At 38.1% G+C, this 18,018-nt stretch overlaps 3 protein-coding genes across 5 annotated transcripts; all 3 read left to right on the top strand.

The window, feature by feature from the left end:
- The first annotated feature begins 756 nt into the window (after nt 1-756).
- Nucleotides 757-4,808, top strand: LOC125200938 (putative disease resistance protein RGA3). 3 transcript variants are annotated; one of them, XM_089064728.1, is made up of 4 exons: nt 757-3,462; nt 4,163-4,227; nt 4,368-4,380; nt 4,433-4,808. In XM_089064728.1, the coding sequence occupies exon 1, from the start codon at nt 787-789 to the stop codon at nt 3,457-3,459; it is 2,673 nt and encodes an 890-aa protein (XP_088920854.1). In that variant the 5' UTR covers nt 757-786; the 3' UTR covers nt 3,460-3,462; nt 4,163-4,227; nt 4,368-4,380; nt 4,433-4,808. The 3 variants fall into 3 exon arrangements, with proteins under 3 accessions (XP_088920854.1, XP_088920853.1, XP_088920852.1); XM_089064727.1 differs by having other exon boundaries at nt 4,163-4,238; XM_089064726.1 differs by lacking the exon at nt 4,368-4,380 and having other exon boundaries at nt 4,163-4,238; nt 4,399-4,808.
- A 136-nt stretch (nt 4,809-4,944) lies between these two features.
- Nucleotides 4,945-8,765, top strand: LOC125209660 (putative disease resistance protein RGA3). The gene has a single exon (XM_089064725.1). It carries the CDS (start codon nt 5,281-5,283, stop codon nt 8,593-8,595), a length of 3,315 nt encoding a protein of 1,104 aa, XP_088920851.1. The 5' UTR covers nt 4,945-5,280; the 3' UTR covers nt 8,596-8,765.
- Nucleotides 8,766-11,052: 2,287 nt separating this feature from the next.
- Nucleotides 11,053-13,221, top strand: LOC148931365 (uncharacterized). Its single transcript, XM_089063952.1, has 4 exons — nt 11,053-11,229; nt 11,394-11,726; nt 12,333-12,400; nt 12,504-13,221. The coding sequence occupies exons 1-4, from the start codon at nt 11,053-11,055 to the stop codon at nt 13,219-13,221; spliced, it is 1,296 nt and encodes a 431-aa protein (XP_088920078.1).
- The last annotated feature ends 4,797 nt before the right edge of the window (nt 13,222-18,018 follow it).

The following is an 18,018-nucleotide window of genomic DNA, read 5'->3' as shown; positions in this document are numbered from 1 at the left end:
GTTTAGTTATTAACTTTATGTCTTTGCTTTCTGCTTTCTCGAGGGAGATGACAAAAGATGTGGGACATAATTCATAGTTTGATGAGTGAAAACCATAATGCAGGAGAGAGAATATTAGCATATCATCCACACGTTTACAAGCATTCTTCATCTTCAAAGATACACTTGCAACCATTTTCTCCCTAAAAATCAATCTCTGCAAATCATGGAAGCCGTTGCTACAGCAGGCGTCGAAGTTCTTGTCCAAAACCTGATTAACATTCTCAAGGAAGAGTACTCTCTGCTTTGAGGTCTCAATAAAGATACTGAACAGCTGCAGGAGACTCTGAAGATGATTCAAGCCTACTTGAGTGATGCTGAGAAGAAATCCACCACCCAAGCTGTCAAGATTTGGTTGAGGCAACTTGAAGCTGTGGCTATTGATGCAGATAATGTCTTGGATGAACTCAACTATCATTTTCTCTACAAAGAAGTGAGGAAAATGGATGCACCCAAGCCTAAGAATAAGGTACTATCATGCTTGTCATCCTGCAGTCGTAGTCGCATTTCACGTTGTTGTAAAATGGCTCATACCATCAAACAAATCAATGTGAATTTTAAGTCTGTCAACATCAAGGCAACACAACTTGGCCTTCAAAACATGCTTGCGAATGCACTTCCTGCTGTTGTTGATACTTCCGATGAGACTGATTCGTTCAGTATTGATCCAATCTTTATCGGAAGAGATGATGATGTGCTAAATTAGTTGACATCCTCACCCAGACCCACCCAAAGGATGAGAGACGGATGTTCTCCATCGTTGCTCTGGTGGGAATGGGGGGTATGGGGAAAACTACGTTGACTAAAAAAGTCTTTAATCATGAAAAGGTGAAGGCTCGATTCGGATCACTTATATGGGTTCATGTTTCTCAAAAATTTGATCCAATCAATCTTTTTAAGAAAATACATTATAAGTTGACTAAGAGGGCAACTGATGGAGTTGAGAGTAGAGATGATATCTTAGAAAAGCTTGAAGAAGCTCTCAAGGATAAAACATATCTTCTTGTTCTTGATGATATCTGGAATGAAGATGTTCACGAATGGGAAGGCTTTATGAACTCCATGTCAGGAGTTACTTCCACTTTGGGAAATGGCATTATCATCACTACCAGGAGTCAAAAGGTTGCTTTAATTGTGAACCCTCTTGAATATACTTTAAGTGAATTATCAAATAAAGATTGTTGGTCCATAATCAAAGCAAAAGCTTTTGATGGAAATGAAGAAGTTCCACCAGAATTGGAGATTATTGGAAAAAAGATTGCAGAAGCATGTCGAGGTTTGCCCTTAGCTGCCAATGTAGTTGGTGGTGTGCTTCGAAGATGTAAGTCCGAAGAAGAGTGGCGCTCAATCAGTGAAAATTGTCTTTCAGATGCAGAAGGTGCTGAAAGAATAAAAAAGATACTACAATTGAGCTTTGATTATTTGCCTTCGCCATATCTCAAGAAGTGCTTTGCGTACTGTTCAGTTTTCCCTAAAGGTTACCAAATATTGAAACATGAAGTGATTGAGCAGTGGATGGCAGAATGTTTTCTTCAACCGGATGAAAGAAATGAGATGGAAGATGTGGGAAGTAAGTTTTTCAATGTTCTTCTACACAGCTCTTTGATGCTAGTTGAAAAGCGAGATAAGTATGGAAATGTATATAGTTGTGTGATGCATGATCTTGTGCATGATCTTGCATCTTATGTTTTATTTAATAATGCGGACGGCAGCACCCCAGTCCCATACATGTTTCTCGAAGGAGAACAAAGTCATATTTCAAAAGAAGTAGCAAAGAATTTGCGTACATTACTCTTGTCAAGTGGGACTTCCGATATCATCTTCTCAGACTTCCAATTTCTACATAATCTAATTCTTGGTAGAAATTATGAAGAGAAGCAATTGCCCAATTCAATTAGGAAGTTGATACATTTGAGAAATCTTGATATTTCAAATACATCTATTGAAGTTTTGCCGGAGTGGATTGGTGAACTCTGTCACTTGCAAACTTTAAGAATGTCAAGTGTCAGGGAACAGAAACTGCCAAACACGTTGAAGTACTTGGTTGACTTGAGGCATCTGTATATTCGCAATGATGTTGGGTTGCCTGCAGAGATTGGGAAATTGAGTAGTCTCCGAACACTACCTTACTTCAAAGTGGGAGAAGAGAAGGGCTATCATATTGAAGAACTCGGAAATTTGAAAAATCTCAATGGAGAATTGGCTATTACAAATCTTGAGAGGGTGCGTGACGAGGAAGAGGCTCTGAAAGCCAATATATTGCAGAAGCAAAATTTATCTGAATTGCGGTTGAAATGGGGATGGGATTATTCGGATGAAAGAAATGATGAGAGTGTGTTGGAAGGTCTCAAACCTCATGCAAATCTGAAGAAGTTGACCATTTACGGATACAAAGGCGAAAAATTTCCAACGTGGTTACGAAATGAGCCTCAAGGCTCTTGCTTACCACTTCGTAACTTGATTGAGATTAAACTCGAGAGGTGCTCAGAATGTAAGGAAATAACATTGGGACATTTTCCAAATTTAAGGTCGCTCTATGTATGGCGATTAGAGAGATCAGAATGTTTGTCAAAGAGTTTTTTCTATAACAATCACAATCTCTCATATTTGACCATTAACGAATGTGATATGTTGGAAGCATTACCGGATGGATTGGACATCCTCAATTCTCTGCATAGCTTGGTTATACAAAACTGTAGAAATCTAAAGTCGATTGGGAAACCAAGTTGTGGAGGAGGAGAAAATCAAGGAATCCTCTTTCGGCTGAGCATTATAGGCTGCAGAGAACTGATGGAATTGCCTCGCCAAATGCTAGAGTCGTGGGCCCCTACAATTGAGCTTCTTCACCTGGATGGATTAAGGAGCGTAATGAATCTTCCAATGCTGATCGACAGTCTCGCGAAATCATCTAGTCTCAGAGTTTTAACAATCAAAGGCGTTCCTCAATTGATGTCTGCTGGAAGTGTTGAGAGTTGGGATTTAGGTAGCTTGACGAATTTAAGGTTGGATGTGAGTGTGGAGTGGTCAAGGGAGAATAGTGTTGCCATAAATGACACTGTGAATGGCATATTGGAAGGCTGTTGCAACTCACTTACGCAGTTAACGTTAAGAGGGGTGGAAAATTGGGAGTGGCTGCCCCAATCAATTCAACGTCTCACTTCTCTTGCTGTCTTAAAGTTAGAAAACATAGGGATAGAAGAATTGCCGCAATGGTTTGGAAACCTCTCAGCTCTAGAGAGGTTATGCCTATATGGCTGCACAAGCTTGAGGTGCCTGCCCTTTGTAGATACATTGAACCCCCTCATTAAATTAGAAGAGTTAGAAATTGAAAATTGTTCGAAACTAAGTATTGATTCTGAGCTGCGCAACCATCCCAATCTCAAAATCAAGATTGATGGCAACCATATTGTAATCCCATAGCAAGTAAGTATGATTTGTCATAGTGTTGATGAGAAGATGGCTCTGTATTTGCAAAGTTGCAACTGCTCTGTATTTGTTGAATCATGGTTATTAGATCTATTTTGGTTTGTTTTCCTTATATTTTAGTAGTACTAGTGAGATCTGAATTGGCTGCAGTTGCAATCAGTTTATGTGTGTAGCATTTTTTCATGACAGATGAAAACTAAGTGAAATTGGTGTTTTGTATTTTGTGGTTACACTTTTCAATCACAGTTGGATTGTGTTTTTTTGTGAATAGTTCCATGGAAGCTGAGACTAGTTTTAGTTTGCTCGTTCTATTTGTCTCATGATGTATTTGGTGTTCGATTAATATTACTTTTTTCATGGATTTAAGGTGTTTGATTTTGCAATTGATTCATCGTGTTGCTCGTGTTTCTCCCATTGAGTATATATAGCCTCTAATTTTTGTTCAAACTGGATGTATATTTCATTGAAAACATTATCCAAATGAATGTTGATCCAGAATACCGAGCAGAGGTTTTCTAGTTATACATTTTTTTGGGAACTTGTTTTATTCATCTCACCCTTTTTTTAACCCTTGCTCTTCTGATATGCCTGTAAACTTGTGTGACCGGAAAGGTAAAAAAACAAAGAAAAATCATCTTGTTCTTGTTTTGTCGTTTTGCTCTTTACGAAGTTGATGATATATGGTTATCTGAATCAGATTTCCTTTGGGAAGAGTCAGTTGAGTGGTGATTTGGAGAAGAAGATGGCTGCCTTGAAAAAATGGTATGTATGAGGTATGTTATTGGTTAGTGTTTGGTAAATAAAGTGGACATACAAATCCTCTATCATTTCCTTTAAAATGAAAGATTATTAGTATAGGAGATCAATGAATAGGGCTATGCATTAACCATACATATATTTAGAGGGATTAATCTATGTTGAGCTTGTTTGAAGGTAGCTCGAACGGGTAGGTAGGGCGTCTCTGGTACGAGAGTCGACTCGAAGGACCTCCGTGGATACTAGTGTGATTCTGGACTTCCTCAGTTTTTCCGCAACGCAGATTTCATTGTCGTCTGCGATTTTTACTTCAAAGAAGAAGTTTGGATCTTGCAGTTTGCAGATTCCTTCATCATGTTGATTTTGATTTTCAATTTTGATGTCAAGAGAAAGAAGCCTAGTTTTCTTAAAGAAACAAAGTTAGACTGTGTATTCTCATCCGATATCAATTTTTGGGTTCGTTTTGTTTCATGTTGTGGGAAAACTTGTGTTGTCGTTTGTTAAATGATAAATGTGTGTACATATAACATAAATCTGAAACATTCAATTACTGAACTAATCCTAAGTTTTGTGATTTGTTATCATCATTTAGTTTGTTGGATAAGTATATTTGTAAATCATACTCCCTCTGTTGTCCCAAGGTAGTTGAGTAGCAGTAGTATTATTTTTTGGGTTGTCCTAAAATAGTTTAAGTCATTTTTTTTTGGCAAAAACTTTATCTTCCTCTTACTTTATTTTCCCCACTTTAATATTTAACACATCAATTTGTTGAATTCCGTACTCAAAAGAAATGTCTCAATTACCTTGAGACGGATGAAGTATTGTGCTATTTACTGATTAAATTTGTATTTACATGCTATTAGTAATAGTATTCGAGAAGAAGAGTAGAAATTAAAGATTTAGGTGAGTTTGTGTCAATCGAATTCAAGTTTATGAATAGACATCTTAGCTTGTTGGGATGAGAGGGGATGTGTGTACATATCATCCACAAGTATACAATATAAACATTTTTCATATGCAAAGATAAACAAACAAGCATTTTCTCTCTCTTGTCAAACTATGGATGGAGGTGCGGCAGCAACTGAAGTTCTTGTTCAGAACCTGATAAACGTTTTGAAGGAAGAGTACTCTCTACTTCGAGGTCTCGATGAAGATGCCCAACAACTGCAGATGACTTTGGGGATGATTCAAGCCTACTTGAATGATGCTGAGAAGAAATCCATCACTGAAGATGCTGTCAAATTCTGGTTGAGGAAGCTCGAGTCTGTGGCTTTCGATGCTGATAATGCCTTGGACGAACTAAGCTATCATCTTCTCCACAAAAAAGTGAAGAAAATGAAGACAGCCAATGCCAAGGATAAGGTACTATCATGCTTCTCATCATTTAATAACATTTCACACCAGCGAAATATGGCTCATACAATTAAAAAAATCAATGCGGATTTTGAGTCTATGAACAAAAGGGCAACAGATCTTGGCCTTCAAAGCATGATTGTGAATGCACCTGTTGCTGCTCATGCTTCCTCTGAGAGTGATTCGTTCAGTCTTGATCCGATCTTTATTGGAAGAGATGACGATCTGCCTAAACTAGTTCAGGTGTTTACCCAGCCCAGCCCAGTGGAACGCATCTTCTCCATTGTTGCACTAGTGGGAATGGGGGGTTTGGGGAAGACTACGTTGACTAGGAAAGTCTTTAATGATGAAAGGGTAAAGGCTCGATTCAAATTACTTATTTGGGTTCATGTTTCTCAAACTTTTGATCCCATCATTCTCCTTAAAAAAATCTTCTCAGCATTGACTAGAGATATCATTGATGAGGTTCAGAGTAGGGAAGTTATTCTGAAAAAGCTACAAGAAGTTCTAAAGTCAAAAACATATCTTCTTGTTCTTGATGATGTATGGAATGACGATGTTTCAAAGTGGGAAGACTTCATTAATTCCATGTTAGGAGTTACTTCAACTAAAGAAAATGGCATTATCATCACTACAAGGAACAAAAGGGTTGCTTCAATTGTTAATCCACTTGAAATCCATCTTTTATGTGGGTTATCAGAAGATGATTGTTGGTCCATAATCAAAACAAAAGCTTTTGATGCAAATGGAGAAGTTCCATCAGGAGTTGAGATAATTGGAAGAAAGATTGCTAAAAGATGTCAAGGTCTACCCTTAGCTGCCAATGTAGTTGGAGGTGTGCTTCGTTGTAAGTCTGAAGAAGAATGGCACTTCATTAGTGAAAATTGGCTTTCAGATAGTGAGGGAGGTGAAAATATCTCAAAAGTATTGAAATTGAGCTTTGATCACCTGTCTTCACCGTCGCTTAAGAAGTGCTTCACGTTTTGTTCGATTTTCCCCAAAGGTCGACGGATTATGAAACGGGAGCTGATTGAACTATGGATGGCAGAAGGGTTTCTTCAAGCAAGTCGCAGAGATGATATGGAGTCTGTGGGAAACATGTTCTTTACTGTACTTCTACGTAGTTCTTTGTTGCAAGTTGCAGAGAGAAGTGATAATGTAAATGGGGAATGCTATTTGATGCACGATCTTGTGCATGATCTTGCATCTTCTGTTTTATCTAATAATGCAGATGTTAGCACCCCAGTTCGATACATGTTTCTCGAAGAAGAATCAAATCCTATTCTGGAAAAAGTGGCAACGTATTTGCGTACATTATTCCTGGAAGGTGCTATTGTCAGTACCATTTTAGTGCTCTCAAATTTCCGATGTTTGCATAATCTGACTCTCAGTGGCAACAATTATAGTGAGTTGCCCAATTCGGTTAGAAAGTTGATACATTTGAGAAATCTGAATATTTCTAACACTAGAATTGGAAACTTGCCAGAGTGGATTGATGAACTTCATCACTTGCAAACATTAGGTGCATATATATGGCATTTGAAGAAGCTGCCAAGTTCGATCAAGTACTTGATTAACTTAAGGCATCTTCACATTTACTCTGTTACAAAGTTGCCTACAGAAATTGGGAGATTAACTAATCTCCAAACACTACGGTACTTTACGGTAGGCAAAGAGAAAGGCTACCAAATTGAAGAGCTCGGAAATTTGAATAATCTCAAAGGAAAACTATTGATTTGTCATCTTGAAAAGGTACATGACAAGGAAGAGGCTCTGAAGGCAAATATATCGGAGAAGCCAAATTTATTTGATTTGGTGTTTGAATGGAATGATGGTAGAGAAGATGAAAGAAATGATGAGAGTGTGTTAGAAGGCCTCCAACCTCATGCAAATCTAAAGAAGCTATGGATTAATGGATTTCAAGGCAAAAGATTTCCAACATGGACCAAGAAGATGGCAGTACAGGATGGGCTTCAAGGCTATTGGGTACCACTTGACAACTTGATTGAGATAACACTTTGGAAGTGTTCGGAATGTGAGGAAATCCCGATGCTAGAACACTTGCCTAATCTCAAATCTCTTAGTTTGCGGGGATTGAAGAAGGTGAGGTTTATAAATACATCATTTCACAATTTAAAGACTCTCACTATAGAAGAATTCGATGGATTGGAATTTTTGCCAGAATGGTTATTCAACAACAATCAGACTCTTTCAAAGTTATGGATTATTGAGTGCCCTGTGTTGAGAGAATTACCAGATGGTGTGAACGCCCTCAATTCCCTGGACGAGTTGATTATAAGGGATTGTCCAAATCTGAAGTCGATTGGGAACCCAAGTGGCGAAGCACGGGAATCACATGGAATCCTCCGATCACTGTGGATTACAGAGTGTGGGGAGCTGATGGAATTGCCAAGTCAAATGTTGGACTCATGGGCGCCTACAATTGAGGATCTCCAGTTGAAGGGATTAAGGAGGCTAAAGAATCTACCGATGCTAATTGATTGCCTTGCTAAATCATCTCATCTCAGGAGATTGACAATTCTTGATGTTCCTAATTTCATGGCTACTGGTGGAGTTGAGGGTTGGGATTTAGGCAGCTTGGAGAAATTAAAGATAGATGTAAGTGTGGAGTGGTCAAGTGAGAATAATGGTGTCACTAAAGACACTGTGGATGGAATCTTGCAAGGATGCTGCAACTCACTTTCTGAGTTGCATTTGGGAGGGGTGGCAAATTGGGAGTGTCTGCCCCGATCGATTCAATATCTCACTGCTCTTTCGCAGTTAACGTTGTTGAATTTCGGGATAGAAGAATTGCCTCAGTGGTTTGAGAACCTCTCATCTCTTTGGGAGTTGCGTCTACTTGGTTGCAACAAGTTGAGATGTCTGCCTTCTGCCGATGCCTTGAAGCGCCTCACTCGATTAGAATCTTTACAGATTAAAGATTGTCCGGAACTAAGTATTGATTCGGGGTGGCGCAACCATCGCCGTCTCAATATTGATGTTGATGGCCAGTCTGTTTAAGGTGCACAAAGTTGAGGTGCCTGCCCCCTCTGTAGATGCATTGAAGCCCCTTACTCAATTACATAAGTTTCAATAAAAAGATTCCCCAGAACTAAGCATTGATTCGGAGTGGCGCAAGCATCCCAATCTCTGCAACGAACGTTGAATGATGGAAACCTTATTCCAATCTTGTAGCAAGTAAGTATATGTTTTTTCTTATTGTGTTCATGTAAAGATACTTATATTTTCAATTTCAAGTGATTTTCATCTACTTTGTTCACGTAATTTCCTTTTGTCTTGCTTTTAGTACTAGTGAGATGTGAATTGGCTACAGATTGCAATAAGTTGATCTATAAGTTGGAAAGCCAAGTTGTGCATCACTAGAGTAGAGATGAACTTTTAAAACCTCATCCCTGCTTGTTTTTGTGTAAATGATATTCGACTCGGTTCTGCAGAATCTGCACTGTTCCGGACATGATTTGCCGGAAGATGTGTTTGGTTTTGCTATTGATTCATTACATTGCTCGTCTCCCATAGAATATATATAAACGAAGAAAAATGATCCTGTTCTTGTTTTGTCGTTTCACTGTCTATGAAAGTTGATGATATATGGTTGTCTGAATCAGATTGCATTTGCATTGAGAAGGGAAAAGATGGGAAAAATTCCAGTTAAGTGGTGATTTGGAGAAGAAGATGGTTGCCTTCCAAAGATGGCATTTGTGAGGTATGATATTATTGTTCAGTATTAGTAAATGAGTCATTGAATTTACCATATATTTTGGTGGATTCAACATTTTTGAGCGTGTTCTAAAGGTCGCTCGAACGGGTAGGGCGGCTCTGGTACGGTAGTCTTGACTCGAAGTACCTTCTTGGATACTCGTTTCGATCATGATTCTGGGCTTCCTCAGGTTTTCAGCATCTCACATTTCATTGTCTTCTTGGATTTACCCTTAAAGAAGAAGAAAGCTGTTTGATCTTGAAGTTTGCATATTCGCTCAAACGGGCAGGGCGGCTCTGGCACGGGAGTCTCTTAAATTTTGTTACATTTTTCCATCTCCGTCCGTCCCTCAAATTTGTCACCTTTGACTTTTTTATCATGTTTGGTAGTGGATCTCATATTCCACTAACTTCTTTTCACTCACATTTTATTACTTCCACCATCACATAAAAATATGGGCAATGGGTATGGCACGGACATTAACAAAAAATTGGTAAAATAAGAGAGAGGGAGAATGATATGGAAAAGTATTAGAGAGGAGGGGAATGGTAGTTATAGTAGTGTTAGTGGATAGTGGAACCTACATTATTAAATTAATACTCCCTCCGTCTCTCTGTAGTAGAGACATTTCTTTTCGGCACGAAGTTTAAGAAAAATTATTTTAAATGAATTAAGTAAAATGAGAATAAAGTAGAAAGGAAAAAGGTAGAGGGATGAAGAGAGAGTAAAGTAAGTGACAGTAAAGTACTTTTTGTCAAAAAAATAAAATGCCTCAGCGACAGTGGGATAACCCAAAAAGGAATACGACTCAGCTACAAAGAGACGGGGGAGTATAACTTTCCAAAAATGGAATGCACATATTTATGTGGGGCGGAGGAAAATGGAAAGTGCACATTTTTTATGGGACGAAGTGAGTATAAAACTAAGAGTAAAGGTTAATTTTGGTCCCAAACATATGACCAAAATACGAATTTGGTCTAAAACATTCACTTTTTAAAAAACAGGTCCATAACAAATGAAAATGTTGCCGAAGTAGTCCTTTTTTTGACGGTTCTGTCAAAAAACTAATGGTCAATGCTATTTGCACTGTGGCATGACCGTTTACTCTAAAACTAATGCTCCCTCCGTCCCAAGATAAGAGTATCGTATTCCTTTTTGGAATGTCCATCTATAAGTGAGCCATTTCCTTTTTTAGCAAAAAATCGTCTCTCATACTCTATTCCCACTTACTTTATTCTCCCTTCACTCCTGTACTTTTCTCTTCCTCATACTTTACTCTCTCCACTTTAACTATTTAAATGTCAATTCCTTAAATCTCGTGCCTAAAAGAAGTGATTTGCTTATCTTGGGACAGAGAGGGTACTATATAAAAGTTCTCTTCACTAACTTTTCAACCTACTTTCCATTAAATTTCTTAAAATTTGTGCCCGGTCAAAGTGTGACAAAATTTATGGGACGAAGGGAGTAAATTTTTTAAAAATTTCATAATTTTACAAACAATCAGGTTCATTCTCAAGACCATGTTCTTGTAAGTTGCAACATGCACTTATTCCGGTCCCTATAATTGAATAACATATGTTTTGTATGAATCTTTATATTTTAACTATAACCCAAAATAGATGACCTGTAATACTAGAGTAGCTGATTCTATTCAAATATTTGCAATTGTTGTAAACTTCACGGCTAATATCTAGCAAAAACTAATCAACGCAAATTTTGAGTCTGTGAACAACAAGGCAACACAACTTGGCCTTCAAAGCATGATTGTGAATGCACCGGTTGTTGCTCCTGTTTCCTTCGAAACTGATTCGTTGAGTCTTGATCCAATCTTTATTGGAAGAGATGATGATGTGCCTAAACTAGTTGACATGCTCATCCAAACCCACCTCGAGGAAGAGGAACGGATGTTTTCCATCGTTGCCCTGGTGGGAATGGGGGTATAGGGAAACCTACGCTGACTAAAAAAGTCTTCCATCATGAAAGGGTGAAGGATCGATTCGGATCACTTATTTGGGTTCATGTTTCTCAAACCTTTGATCCAATCATTCTTTTCAAAAAAATACTTTCATCATTGCCTTCACAAGGTGGTGATGAATGTCAGAGTAATGAAGCTATCTTGAGAAAACTTAAAGATGCTCTCAGGGAGAAAACATATCTTCTTGTTCTTGATGATGTATGGAATGAAGATGTTCCAAAATGGGAAGGCTTCATGAACTCAATGTCAGGAGTCACTTCTACCATGGGAAATGGCATTATCATCACTACCAGGAGCCAATATGTTGCTTCAATTGTGACCCCACTTGAATACACTTTAAGTGGCTTATCAGATGATGAATGTTGGTCCATAATCAAAGAAAAAGCTTTTGATGGAAATGATGGAGAAGTTCCAATAGAATTTGAGACAATTGGAAAGAGATTGCAAAAGGATGCGGGGGTTTGCCTTTAGCTGCCAATGTCGTTGGGGGTATGCTTAGCCGTAAGACCGAGGAAGAGTGGCGTTTGATCAATGAAATAGGCCTTTCAAATGGCGAGGGTGGTGAAAATATAAATAAAAATAGTGAAATTGAGCTTTGATTGTCTATCTCCACCATTACTCAAAAAGTGCTTTGCGGATTGTTCGGTTTTACCCAAAGGTCAGGAAATCATGAAGCAACAATTGATTGAACTGTGGATGGGAGAAGAGTTTCTTCAACTAAACAAAGAAGATGATATGGAGTTTATGGGCAATATGTTCTTTAATGTTCTTCTACAAAACTCTTTGCTACAAGTTGCAAAGAGAGATTATTAGGGAAATTTGGAAATCTATGCGATGCACGATCTTGTGCATGACCTTGCATCTTCTGTTTAATGTAATAGGACACCGATTCGATATATGTTTCTCAATGAAGAATTAAGTCCTATTCCAAAAGAAGTTGCAAAACATGTGCGTACATTATTCTTTGAAGGTGACCCTTCCCATACCAAGTTCTCAAACTTCAAAAGTCTGCATAATCTAACACTTGACGGTTGTGATTGTGAAGAGTTGCCCGATTCAATTCAGGCATTGATACATTTGAGAAATTTGAATATTTCAAATGTATCACTTAAAAACTTAACCGGAGTGGATTGGTGAGATTCATCACTTGCAAACTTTAAGAGTGAACGAGTATAATACAAAACTGCCAAACACAGTGTTGTACTTGATTAACTTAAGACGTCTGTATGTGGGTAGTGACAAGTTGCCTGCGAAGATCGGGAGATTAGCTAGTCTCCAAACACTACCAGAGTTTATAGTGGGCAATGAGAAGGGATATCGGATTGAAGAGCTTGGAAGTTTGAAGAATCTTAGGAAAAGTCTAATGATTCAAAATCTTGAAAGAGTGTGTGACAAGAAAGAGGCCATGAAAGCAAATGTGTTGGAGAAGCCAAACCTGCATGAATTGGTGCTTAAATGGGATGAGATTGATTTTAGTGAAAGAAATGATGAGAGTGTGTTGGAAGGTCTTAGACCTCATGCAAATCTTAAGGAGTTGACCATGTATGGATACAAAGGCAAAAGATTTCCAACATGGTTACAAAATGAGCCTCAAGGCTCTAACTTACCACTTCATAACTTGATTGAGATAAACCTCTATAATTGCTCGGGTTGTGAGGAAATAACATTGGACCACTTGCCGAATTTAAGGTCGCTCTATATAAGGGTATTAAAGAGTTTAAAATGTTTGTTAAAGAGGTTTTTCTATAACCATCGCAATCTCTCAAAATTGCGCATTGAAGATTGTGATATGTTGGAAGCATTGCCAGATGGATTGGACACCCTCAAGTCTCTGTATAACTTGATGATAGAAAGGTGTAAAAATCTGGAGTCGATGGGGAATCCAAGCTGCGGAGAAGGAGAAAATCAAGGAACCCTCGGTTGGCTGATAATTAGAGACTGCGGAGAACTATAGAATTGCCACGTCAAATGCTAGAGTTGTGGGCCCCTACAATTGAGTTTCTCGTATTGGATGGATTAAGGAGCCTAACGAATCTACCAATGCTAATTAATTGCCTCGCTAAATCATCTCTTCACGAAGATTTAACAATTAGAGGTGTTCCTAAATTGATGTCTGCTGCTGGTAGTGTTGAGAGTTGGGATTTAGGTAGCTTGAGGCATTTATGTATAGATGTGAGTGTGGGGTGGTCAATAGAGACAAGTGATGCCATTAATGACACTGTGAATGGCATATTGGAAGGGTGTTGCAACTCACTTGAAATTTTAACATTAAGAGGGGTGGAAAATTGGGAGTGGCTGCCTCAATCAATTCAACTCACTTCTCTTTCTTGGTTAGAGTTGGAGAATATAGGGATAGAAGAATTGCCTCAATGGTTTGGAAACCTCTCAGCTCTAGAGACGTTATATCTATATAGCTGCACAAAGTTGAGGTGCCTGCCCTCTGTTTATACTGTTGGAAATATATAAGATATATGTTGGAGGAGTATTTAGTTTGGAGGAATTATTTGAGAGGAGGATGGGTGAAATATGTAGGAAATAATTTAGGAGAGGTGATGTGGGAAAACTAATAACACTTTATTTTTCAAACTTCAACTTCTCAACTTGTTCAACCTCTCCACTTCGTCAACTTGTTCAAAATGGTACAACTCTCACATATTTATAGGCATACATCTCCTATTCTAGATTTCTCTACTAGATATTTTTCTCCATAAAAGTAGGAAATTCCACTAAAAATATCTAGATATTTCTACTAAAATATCTAGATATTCTCCTACTTAATTCTAGAGAATTCTATAATATCTACTCTATTTGTATCATATCTAGATAATTCTATTACAAAAATCAAGTTTATTAATTTCAATTCCAACACCCCCCTTGATTTGTCATTCCGAGCAACGTCCTGATTTTGATAAAGTCTTCGTACTTGAGGGGCTTTGTGAAAATATCGACAACTTGATCTTGCGATTTGACATACTCAACTTGAATCTCCTGGTTTGCAACGCATTTTCTAATGGTAGCGGGTGTGATATGCTTGCTTCGGTTGTGGAACACTAGATTTTCGAATCAATCGCCGACTTGCTATCCACACAAATAGTTGTTCCCTCCTTTTGTTTGGAAAATGTGAGTGTGGAGTGGTCAAAAGAGACAAGTGATGCCATTACTGACACTGTGAATGGCATATTGGAAGGCTGTTGCAACTCACTTAAATTTTAACATTAAGAGGGGTGGAAAATTGGGAGTGGCTGCCTTAATCAATTCAACTCACTTCTCTTTCTTGGTTAGAGTTGGAGAATATAGAAGAATTACCTCAATTGGAAACCTCTCATCTCTAGAGACGTTATATCTATATAGCTGCACAAAGTTGAGGTGCCTGCCCTCTGTGGATACACTGAAGCTCCTCACTTAATTAGGAGACATAAAAATTGAAAATTGTCCGAAACTAAGTATTGTTCAGAGTGGCGCAACCATCCCAATCTCAAGATCACAGTTGATGGCCACCGCATTTGAATCTCATAGCAAGTAAGTATGATTTTTCATATTGTGCTGATGAAAAGATGGCTTTGTATTTGCAAAGTTGCAATTGCTCTTTCTCTTGACAAGTGCAGGCCTCGGATCATTGCTTTCAAAGTTTGTGTGTTTGTTGGTGATGAAGCGGCTTCAAATGAAGGTCAGTCATGATCTTTTCATGGTGACAATATCCACGTTTTGATGATATATTGCTTACTCTTTTTAATTAGAGCACAGATGAATTATCTCTAAAGCTTTTTGAATCTAATTCCAGCTTGTTTGTATATAAGATCTTCTACTCCGTTTTGTAGAATATGTACTATATCGGAAAGATTAATTGCACGTCTTTTTCCTATTGAACATGTATAGCCTCTAATTTTTGAGCAAACTGGATATATATTTAGTTGACAACTTCATCAAAATGAATGCTGATCCAGAAGACTGAGCAGAGGTTTTCTTGTTATACATTGTTTATGCACTTGTTTCTATTTATGTCACCCTTTTGTTTAACCCTTTCACTTCTCATGTGTCTAAATATAGCTTTTGCCAATCAAATTTGTCAAAGTGCTGCTATGACTGTACTAGTGCTCCTCTGATATGCTTGTAAACTTGTGTGTTTGGTGAATCATGTCTCAGTTTCAAGAACTTGGAATCAGTAGAGAGATAGCTAGCTAGGACCGGGAAAGTAGAAAAAATAAGAAAAATGATCTTGTTCTAGTTTTTCCGTTTCGCTCTTTATGAAAGTTGATGATATATGGTTGTCTGAATCAGATTGCCTTGAGAAGGGAAAAGATGAGTGAGCTTTGAGTTGGGTGGTGATTTGGAGAAGAAGATGGTTGCCTTGCAAATATGGCATTTATGAGGTGTGTTATTATTGATTGCTCAGTTTTTAGAAATTGAAATGGACATTCCAATTCTTTATAATGAAAGATTATTAGTATAGTATATCAATGAATGGGGTTATGCATATACCATATGCTTTGATGGATTAAACAATTTTGAGCTTGTTTTGAAGGTCGATCGAACGGGCAAGGCGTCTCTGTTAAGGGAGTCGACTCGAAGTACCTCTGTGGATACTAGTGTGATTCTAAGGCTTCCTCTGTTTTTCAGCAACACACATTTCATTGTCATCTTCAATTTGAAGAAGAATGAAGTTTGATCTTGTAGTTTGTAGATTCACTCATCGTGTTCATTTTGCTTTTGAATTTTATGTGAAAAAATTGAATGAATGAAAAATTGAAAATAGTTTAAAACATAAATGTAGGGATCAGATCACTTGGGATTCGCTAATTACCGGGACCTCTTTATTGATTGGATTCTGAGATGGCTAATCTCAGAAGTTACAAGCCAAATACAAGGGTGTTACAAGATTACAAGTAATCTAACTCACTGAGGTATCTAACTATTACAGATATCGAACCCTAATTGGAGTCCTAACTATTCCAAGATTTCAACCAATCTAGAATTCAAGTCCTTGTCCAATTAGTACCTGCACACCCAAGTAGATAGATCAGTAAATCAACACAAGACTCAAGGAGTCTAAATCAAAACAGAAAAGGAGACAAGAAATCAGAGATATGCGGATATGGCTCAAGTCACAATGTGACTATGCTCTGGGCCGAGGACATCCTCAATTACACTGATTTATCCAAGGAGCGTAGTGAAATCGTCTGAATCAGAGATCTACCAAGACCTCACTGACTGCTACCAACGTTACCGTCTCAACACGCACAACCCCCTTTTCACCGAGAGAACCTCTCTAATACTCACGAACTCACAGATCCTCACAAGAATACAATGAAATCGCTTCCAACTTAGCAGATCCAACAAACAAGTTAGACCTAGCGCTGGACTTCGCAAGGCCACCGAAGAGGTAACCTCTGCTAGTGATTTCACCGGTTGAAACACTCTGAAAGGCTCAGAGAAACACTCGAAGAGACGATCTCAGGCGAAGAATGGAAACCCTAGAAAAATCGCCAGAGAGAGAGTGTAGTCTACAATGAATGAGAGAGTCTAAGAGACTCCTCACTTATTACTCACAAAACTAACACACTCCACATCCATCGGCGAGGAGGGGCGATCCGCGTGGAGTTGCAACGTGGCAGCAATCCAGCCACTCTAGAGAGTAAGGCAACGACCAACCGGGCCTAAAGCTTTGGGCCCAGAATTAATAAGTCATTGGGCTGAACACATCCAAGCCCAAGACACCATTATTCATATATGGTCCATTAAGTCTCACTATAAATATATAAAAACAGCTCTGATTTATTAATGCTCACAAAATTATTGTCTTATTACATTACAAGAATCAATCTTGACCATCCATTAAATTAAGATCGACGGGACCAAATCGATCAATCACGAGCCACAAGAACAACCTGCTTCCCCACATTCCGACCGGAAAAGAGTCCAACCAAAGCGGCTGGCGCAGCCTCAATTCCTTCAACAATGTCTTCAACATAAGCCAATTTGCCTTGTTTAGTCGAACACGACGAATCCTCCTTGCATTCGGATTTTCTTTACAATCACATACTTCAAGTTGTGTGTCGCGTCTGGCTCCTCGACATTGTACTGCGAGATCATCCCACAAGCAGAGATGCAGCCGTACGGTCTCATGTTCGGGAGCACCGCATCGAGCATTTTGCCTCCTACGTTCTCGAAATATATGTTGATCCCTCCGGGGAAGTAACTAAATACTCCCTCCGTCCAGATAATTCGTCCCAGTTTTCCATTTCGGTCCGTCCCACATAATTTGTCCCATTTCACTTTTACCATTTTTGGTAGTGGACCCCATATTCCACTAACTCATTCCTACTCACATTTTATTATAAAACTAATATATAAAGGTAGGACCCACATTCCACTAACTTTTTCAACCCACTTTTCATTACAATTCTTAAAACCCGTGCCCGGTCAAAGTGACCCGAATTATCCGGGATGGAGGGAGTAGTTGTTATTAATTTCATACTTTGTATTAGAACTATTATTTGTTTTATTTTATTATGAAACTATGGAGATATTTCATGTATTAACTAGTATTAATTAACTTTGATGAGATTAATTTTTTAATTGGGGATCACTGTCACTTTTGTTATAGTAGTTTTAGTTTTTTATAATTTTAATTTTAAATGTTATTCATTGAAATTTTGTTTATGGAACTTTTTGATAGTATATATCAAAAAGGATAAAATGTACTAGAATTAGTTTTTAGATCTATCTTATTATTATTTAACTATTTTTATAA

This window comes from Salvia hispanica, chromosome 2, assembly GCF_029641045.1.
Source record: "Salvia hispanica isolate PSC_SH4W2 chromosome 2, Shi_PSC_v1, whole genome shotgun sequence".
Taxonomy (NCBI): Eukaryota; Viridiplantae; Streptophyta; class Magnoliopsida; order Lamiales; family Lamiaceae; genus Salvia; species Salvia hispanica.
Note: the sequence above shows the minus strand (reverse complement) of the source record. Positions and strands in the feature narration are given on the sequence as shown.

Excerpts from the sequence above, each read along its gene's own strand:
- LOC125209660 (XM_089064725.1), top strand. The coding sequence starts at position 5,281 with ATGGATGGAGGTGCGGCAGCAACTGAAGTTCTTGTTCAGAACCTGATA.
- LOC125200938 (XM_089064728.1), top strand. The coding sequence starts at position 787 with ATGTTCTCCATCGTTGCTCTGGTGGGAATGGGGGGTATGGGGAAAACT.
- LOC148931365 (XM_089063952.1), top strand. The coding sequence starts at position 11,053 with ATGATTGTGAATGCACCGGTTGTTGCTCCTGTTTCCTTCGAAACTGAT. Across the intron at positions 11,230-11,393 it reads TTGCCCTGGTGGGAATGGGG|AGTAATGAAGCTATCTTGAG; the intron begins GTATAGGGAAAC and ends GATGAATGTCAG. Across the intron at positions 11,727-12,332 it reads GATTGCAAAAGGATGCGGGG|GCATTGATACATTTGAGAAA; the intron begins GTTTGCCTTTAG and ends GATTCAATTCAG.